We start from the raw sequence: 7947 nt of genomic DNA, 5'->3' as shown, positions 1-7947 counted from the left end.
TCCCTTCTCCTCCATTTTCCTCTCGGGATTCTGGGCATGAACATACATGCACCTGGTATGAGTTTTAAGCTGCCAGGTCTGGGACTGGAACTACGGTCAACTATATGGGAGTCCAGTGACACATAACCATTATGCCATCTGCTGGTCCCCACCATACCTTTCTTCTTAATGTAGTGCTCACAAACTATATTCATGAAAAGGAAAGTTTGGCTTATGTATTTCTTGGATCACAGGCACAGGTGGTGATGGTAGACCCAGTGCCCGATCACCCTAACTTGTTGTTTCACATGTAGTTGCCTAGTAAACGTAGACAATTTTTATTAACAATGAACATTCATTTTACTTTATTTCTTTTACAACAGTAGCTAAGTGATAATATTGTAAAGCCATGTGTTGGAGAAAAGATATTACCAAGAGACTCACCATTAACTGGCCTCATCCAAGAATGGAAAAAAAAAATTGTCATGGCTTACACTCTCAATTTCACAAACTGAAATAAATCCTATGACTGAAAGTACACTAACTTGTGTCTATGGATTCTTCTTCTGACGGTGGTTCTTTAGTAGCAAGTAAGCAATGTTGCCTCTTTTATTATTCCTTTTAACCTCCCTTCCTTCCTTGGAGAGAGGTACCCTTGAGAGTGTCTCACCACGCTATGATCCCCTGCAGCTTTCTGACCAGTCAGGGCCACATGTGCACGTGGGCATACGCAGTGTGTCCATGTGGACCCTGGATATAGACTGGGATCCTGCTGCCTGTGCCGCTGCAGCTGGTCCTTTGTCTCTCTTTAGCCTGGGGAGGCTATTACATTTGAAGCTGAAAACATTCCACAGTTCACTGCTGCCTGTCCTCAGATGCCCGTGACCGTGCTAACTGCTCCCACCTACAGCTGTACCTCTCCCATACCCATGGTTCCTCTCCCTCCAGCCCTGGCTTTGACACAGAGAAAGGAAAAGCAGCCTAGACTGTTGGTAGCATTACTTTTTTCTTTCTTTTCTTTTTAAAAAATAATTATTGATTTAATTTTATTTATCATAATTATTATTTTTTAATTTGCTACAGGGTGATGCACATTCACCAGAGAAAGAGAGAGAGAAAGTGAAAGAACAAGCCACCAGGTCTGGGATTCAAACTGCAGTCAGCCACATGGGAGTGCAGCACCTTCACCACCACACCACCTACTGTCCTGCATCACTTCTTCCTTAAAAGAATAGATAGAACTGTGGTTCTGGTCTTAGAGACCTGGGGCAGAACTTGAAGCCTTCTCATGTGACTAAGTACCTGCACTACCATGGTGCCTTCTCCACGTACTCTACTCAACATCCACTGTGTGGTCACATCTTGTTTATAAACACTCTAATACAAAAGCCAGGAAGTGAACATTGATGCAACCCGCGAGTGAGTTCAGACTTCGTCAGTTATACATTGTAGGGATGAGGGTGTGTGGGTGCAATGCTGTATTATTATTTTTTTTTGAGAGGTTTTTGTTTTAGGGCACATGCACTCGCCAGAGAGACAGAGACAGAGAGAAAGAAAGCGAGAATCACCCCGGGAGTGGGGGGAGAATGGCCACACCACAATTCCTTCTCCTCCATTCTCTCAGGATCTTGGGCACGCACACACATGCACTCAGCATGAGTTTAAGCTACCGGGTCCGAGACTCAAACTGCATTCGACTACATGGGAGTCCAGTGACAGAGCCATTACACCAACTGCTGGTCCCAGCAGTTCTGTGTCTTGATCACATGTGTAGACTCATATAACTGTAGTCACCTCGAGGTAGACACTGTACCACAGTGTACGGAGAGTGGGCTGTGCCAGTGTGCCTGCTATCTTGGCTGGCTGCAGGGCTGATGGGATGTCACGGCGTGAAGACACTGTTGGAGGTGCCGTTTCTCTCTCTCTTTTCTCTCTCTAAAAATGAACATGCTTAAAAAAGTACACGAGGGAACCAGCAGTTAGCGTAGTGGCTATGTCGCTGGACTCCCACGTAGTCGACCGCGGTTCGCGTCCCGGACCCGGTGGCTTAAAACTCACGCCGGGTGCGTGTGCGTGCATGCCCAAGATCCAGAGAGGAGAATGGAGGAGAAGGGATTGCGGCGTGACCATCCCCCCCGGGGGTGATTTCTCGCTTTCTGTCTCTCTGTCTCTCTCTGACTGTCTGGCGAGCGCATGCGCCCTATAGTGAAAACCTCTCAAAAAAAAAAAAAAAAAAAAGTACATGCGATCTCTCTATAAATTCATTTGAAGAAAATATCAACCAAATTTTAGCAAACTGAACTCAACATTGCATAAAAAGATTAAGGTAGCATGACCCAATGTGCTTTATCCAAGAAATATAAGGTTAGCCCACCTTAAAAATCATATGTTACTATGTTAGACTGGGAAAGGAATATGATTAACTCGGTAGATGTAAAAATAAGGCATTTGAAAAAAATAATCACTATATGGGACCAGCACTTAGCGTAATGGCTATGTCGCTGGACTCCCATGTAGTCAACCGCAGTTCGAGTCCTGGACCCGGTGGCTTAAAACTCACGCCGGGTGCGTGTGCGTGCATGCCCAAGATCCAGAGAGGAGAATGGAGGAGAAGGGATTGCGGCGTGACCATCCCCCCCGGGGGTGATTTCTCGCTTTCTGTTTCTCTGTCTCTCTGGTGAGCACATGTGCCTTATAGCAAAAACCTATCAAAAAATAATAATCACTGTAAAATCTGTCATAATTATTCATCTTTGTCAGTTTCCTTTTGTCCTTGACTCCTTTTTTCTTAATCTCAAGTTATCTGTAGCCTCTGCAAGTCCATTAGGCATTTGGAGCATTCTCTTTTGCTTCCATGTATTTCCCTTATATGATTTTATATGATCATTTTCCAGACAAAAATAAATCCTGTGACTGAAAGTCTGCAAGCTCGTGTCTGTGGATTCTTCTACCACCATCAGCTTCTAGTAAAAGAGCAGCCCTGCAGGCTGTTACATCCCAAGCTAGAAATACTCCTACCTGCTGCTCCCCAGGTGCTTGAGGCTGTGCTGACCACCTCTGTGTAAAGACGGAGCACCATGGCCTGCATTTGTCATGATTCCCCTGCCCTGCTGACCCCAGGCTTTGGGATTTTCAATGAAAAAAGATTGCTGGATAAGGCCAACCCCAGAACCCCCAGATAGTCACTAGCATCTGTTCTACCTTGAAGGAATTGCTCAAGTTGATTTCTTGGTCATAGGCACATTCTCCACTATCTGGTGATGCGTCCTTGGCCTCCTGTATATAGAGATGTAGAATACTTTTTTGTTTGTGCTTTGGAGAAACTCAGACTTGCTCTGTCTTTCCTGAAGGTGTGCTTTTCTGGTAAGAGTTTTTTATTCTTGAACTCTATATTCCAATACCCTTGCTGGTCTGGGAGCACTTCTGCAAACCTCATGGCATGACGCAGTGGGTCCTGGAAGCCAGAAGCCCATGTGTTGTTTGCCCAGGACCTACAGCGTCTCCATCAAAAAACAACGCTGCTGGGGGCCAGCCTGGTAGTGCAGAGGGCAAACCCTGTGTACTGGGAGCCAGATCCCACATGGCCAAGCACGGTTCAGTTCCCTGCCCTGAAGGCTCGAGAGCGTGCTAGGCACGTGTGTGCATGCCCGGAATCATGATGGGAGGAGAAAATTGTGTCAGGGCAACCTGCTGTCGGGGGTGCTTTCTCTCTCTCTCTGTTTCTCTCATTGTTGAGCACTTGTGCCCTCTGGGAATAAACGCAAAACAACGAAAAGATGCTCCTGGTCACGGTGGAAGATTTTTATCACAGAGTCAGGAGTTGCCTTTTGCAAATGTCCATGAGTCGTGAATGGGCAAATGAGATGCGGCATACCCACACACAGGCATGTAACAGCCACAGGAAGGAGTGACGCACTGGTATTGCTGCAACGGGGACGACCCCTTGAAACCCTTGTGCTAAATGTACACAGTCACAGACACACACTTTATTATTAATTCGTACGAAGTGTCCAGAACAGGGGCAGCTCTGAAGACAAAACGAATTTATCGGTGTTTCCAGAGTGGAGATGAGAAATGACAAGCTGGTGGGGTGAGGTGATGGCCGAAGTGCACAGGCCTTCTTCGTGTGGTAATGACACTAAAAGTGACTGTCAGTCCACTAGAATTCAATCGCACCCCTAAAACGGGTGAAATGAATGGTGTGGCATGTGAATTCTATTTCAGTAAATCTTTACAGAATACCTGATACTTCCTCATCTGCACTGCCACTAACTTAGTTTGGCCCGTTATGATCACCGGCCTCCCTTATTTTAATAACACTTTCATTTCTGAGCGGTCAGTTCCCCAGGTGTGAAGGACCCAGCAGATCCAAGTTGTAGATCTTTGGCAGTTGTTGGTCCCTGCGATAGGGTCTGCTGGGGCAGGAGAAGGCGTGGCTGAGGTGGGCTGGAACATGCATGGGATTTTGGACATGTGCAGTTGAAGTTGAAGACATTTGCAAACCCTGATCTTCCACAGTGGAGTGGCTTTTCCGTTCTCTCTCTCGCTGTCCTTCAACCTCTCTATCATCTTATCCGGAGCTAAGAAGAACCCTCTGGGCAACAGTTGGGCTGCCTTTTAAAGCTCTTCCCTCCCTTACATCAGATTAGGGGCTAGTACTGTGAGAAAGGAACACGGCTGGGGAACAGGACCGAGTTTCATCTTCTTGACTTCTTAGTTCTGAGACAAGAAATGGTCAAGGTGGCAGCAGCAGGTAGAAATCGCGGGCGATGACAGCCTGTGATCACAGCTAGCGTTTCTGTTTTCCTCTTTCTGCTCCAACACGGTGAAGAAAGTGCCAGAAAACTGTCTTGCCCCAAACGAAATGACCAAGAACTTTGCTAGAAAGGCAGATGGTGCTGCTTTGCTGTCGCGTCACTGCCGAGGGGTTTAAACAATTCAGTCCTCGCCCCAACAGAGCCCTGCGCGCACACGTGAGTGTGGTCCCCACACTTGTACCACGCTGTCGTCCCGCGAGGTGCAGGCCACCCCGCGAGCCCTGGGACTGCCCAACGGCTGGGTCCCCGGCGGTGCTCCCCGTCCCGGCGCTCAGCAGAACCATGTTCCTTCTCCTCGCCCTCCTCGCTGGGCTCGGGAGCGTGCAAGTCCGCCTGGGTGAGTCCACAGGGCTGGGATTCCTCCCCCGTTTGCTCAGAGCATATTCTGTAGTTAGGTGTCCCCGCTGCGCCCTTCCTGGATCTCCCAAGCCAGGCTGCGTGACTCCAGGACCTTAGCAGAGGGCCCAGTCTTCTCTAGGGGAGCTTGTGGGTGGCAGTGGACTTGCCTGCACCTCACAGCTCAGAGTTCCGAGGGAACCGGGCCCCCGGTGGTTCTGCAAGGGAACAAGCCAATGCTCCAGAACTGCGACATCCGAAGCTGTTTGTTTCTTTATTTGTATCTCAGCCACTTTCAAAGTGACACTGAAAATCTAGTGACAGCTGTTAACCAAATTGGGTGGGCATAGACAGATAAGCTTACTTACAGCTTTAGAGCCCACCATGGACTCCGGGTTTAGAACCCATGCTTCACTGAGATGATTATTGATACCACAACAAAAACCAGAACCCTGAAATTGTTTTCTTCCTGCAGAGTCTGAAGGACTATTTCTGCATGTCACAGTTCCACGGAAGATACAGTCAAATGAGAGTGAAGTTTCAGGAAACAAGGTAAATGCTCAAGGATATTTGTTTTCTATTGAAGTCTTTAAGGCTGTTTTTAGATACCCCCGTGTCATGTCAAATCACACTAATTTGTATTTACTTGGAAAGCAAAATATAAAATATTTTATATTTTAGTAATTTTTTTTAATTGCCAGAGTGTACAAGTGCTCCCCAGAGAGACTTCCAGGGAAATGGAAAGAGAGGGAGTAAGAGAAAGCATCCCTAGTGGGACCTGGTCACGTCAAATCTCTTCCCCTGCCTTTCTCTATCCTGCTGGGATTCTCCACACATGCACATATAAGCCCAGGGTGTTTTTCGAGTCCTAGGGCAGAAGTCTAACCAAATAACCAGACATGACTTCCATAACCACTAGGCCACTGGCCAGTGTCTTCTAGTAAATTTTGATCCTCTGCTTCCCACATCTGTGATGGAAAGAATCTTGCCCCTTCCCTTCACCTCTCTTCTCTTCTTACAAACTTGTTCAAAAATTTCCTGATGACAAATCTGCTGATAATCCATATGGAGATCTCATTATATGTGACATGATGCTTTTCTACTGCCACTTGGAAGATTTTTTTCTTTGACTTTCAACAGTTTAATTTTGATGCACATTGGCAAAGACCTCTTTGAGATGAGCTTGTTTTGGAGATTTCTGATAGGGGTTTGGATGTCAACCTCTTTTCTGAGACTTATGAAGTTTCCAGCAATTATTTTTTAAAATAAGTTTTCTGCACCCTTTTTCATAGCTGCTGCTTCTGGAACTCCCATAAGGTAAACATTTGCTTGCATAGTGGTCTAGAAGTTCCACAGGCTTTTTTCACCTTTTCTTAAATTTTTTTCCACTCTGACCAGGATCTCTCTTCAAGTTTGCAGACATTTTTCTTCTACTTGATCTTGTCTGCTGTTGAAACTCTTAACTGTAGATTTTTACTATATTCATTGAATTATTGAGAGCCAGGAGTTCTGCTTGGTTTATTATCTATTGATGATGACATGTATAGTATTCTCAACTAGACTGGCCTGACATCTATTTCATGCTGGGTAAATTCCCTTTGCACACTAAATGATGTATAGCAATTGAATTTATAAGTAGTAATAATGATAATAATTAATAATAATATAATAAAAGGAGTTCTGCTTGATTCTTATTTATGGTATCTATCATTTTATTGAATTTATCACTTAGGTCACGAATGCTTTTCCTGAGTTCATTGAATCATGTATCTGTTTTTTCTTTTATTTTGAAAGGTTTCTTCAAGAGTGTTATTTTGAGTTCCTTTTCAGGCACTTTATAAATTTCTATTTCTTTGAGGTTAGTTGGTAGAGAATTATTGCATCTTTTTGAGGGTGTCGTGTTCATGCTTATTTCATGCTTCTTATGTCACTGTGGATGTTTTTATGTTTGGTGGAACATTTGCCTTGTCCTAATTTATAGAGTGTCTTTCTTAGAAAACACAGGTAGATAGGCCAAATGCAGTGACGGCAAGGACCCAGGAATGGCATTTCACAGCTGCAACTTAGTCTCTAGAGGGCAAGAAGTACAATAATTGCTTTACTCCTCAGGAAGTCAGAGTGCCTCAGCCGTTCAGAGTCTGGAGTAGCAGTTTAGAGTCTGGAGTAGTAGTTCAGATCCAGGAAGGTGAGACACTGCAGTGTTTGGTACAGAGGTGGGGTGACACAACTATCCATGGTTCTAGGACAGGACATACCATCAACTTAGCCACCTCGAGCATAGCTGCTTTGCAGGGCCAGCCTCTGGTTCCCTGGTTCCCCGGAGGTAAGTTGTCATATCAGCTAGGGTGCTGGGCAGGCATGGGTCCTTCACTGAGCTGGGGCTCTGAGTTCCTAAGGGGAGAGGTGCTGGGGAATGGTGTGCTCCTCTGGGCCTCGGGCAGTTCTTCTCTAGAGTAGTGCCTCTGTGTGAACTCTAGGCAACTCCTTAAGCTGAGTTTAGGGCCTGCGATGACTGCAGGATTGGAAATAAAATGACACACGCTATCTATCTATCTATCTAGATGAGATAGATGATAGATAGATCTTGATTTACTGATGAGCACTGATGGGCACCCCAGACTAGGATGAGCACTGGTATAATGATGATTCTTGAATTCTTGCATCATTTCCAATCTTTTGAGGAAAGTACTCAGTCTTTAACTATTGAGTGTAAGTTCAGCTGTAATTTTTTAAATATATTTTTTAAGTTGAAGGAGGTGTTTCTCTATTCCTATTTTTCTGTTATAATGAATGGTGTTGAATTTTATTCCAAGTT

At 45.3% G+C, this 7947-nt stretch overlaps 2 protein-coding genes across 6 annotated transcripts in view; both read left to right on the top strand.

The window, feature by feature from the left end:
* The window catches only part of LOC102494881 (A disintegrin and metallopeptidase domain 3-like), a 94785-nt gene extending 94266 nt beyond the window's left edge, over window positions 1-519 (top strand). For both annotated transcript variants that reach the window (XM_027766816.1, XM_027766817.1), the window contains one exon: window positions 366-519. In XM_027766816.1, coding sequence (XP_027622617.1) covers window positions 366-494 — 129 coding nt within the window. In that variant the 3' untranslated portion in view covers window positions 495-519. The remainder of the gene's footprint in view (window positions 1-365) is intronic.
* A 4518-nt stretch (window positions 520-5037) lies between these two features.
* ADAM18 (ADAM metallopeptidase domain 18) overlaps window positions 5038-7947 on the top strand; it is a 51314-nt gene continuing 48404 nt past the window's right edge. For all 4 annotated transcript variants that reach the window (XR_336889.1, XR_336888.1, XM_006164738.2 and 1 more), the window contains exons 1-2: window positions 5038-5133; window positions 5608-5684. Coding sequence is in view for 2 of the 4 variants with exons in the window: in XM_006164738.2 (XP_006164800.1) it covers window positions 5079-5133; window positions 5608-5684 (132 nt within the window). In the remaining 2 variants the exon portion in view is untranslated. The remainder of the gene's footprint in view (window positions 5134-5607; window positions 5685-7947) is intronic.

The sequence above is a fragment of the Tupaia chinensis genome, unplaced genomic scaffold (genome assembly GCF_000334495.1).
Source record: "Tupaia chinensis unplaced genomic scaffold, TupChi_1.0 Scaffold143705_1, whole genome shotgun sequence".
In the NCBI taxonomy this organism is placed as follows: domain Eukaryota; kingdom Metazoa; phylum Chordata; class Mammalia; order Scandentia; family Tupaiidae; genus Tupaia; species Tupaia belangeri.
This window is presented reverse-complemented; position numbering and strand designations above follow the sequence as displayed.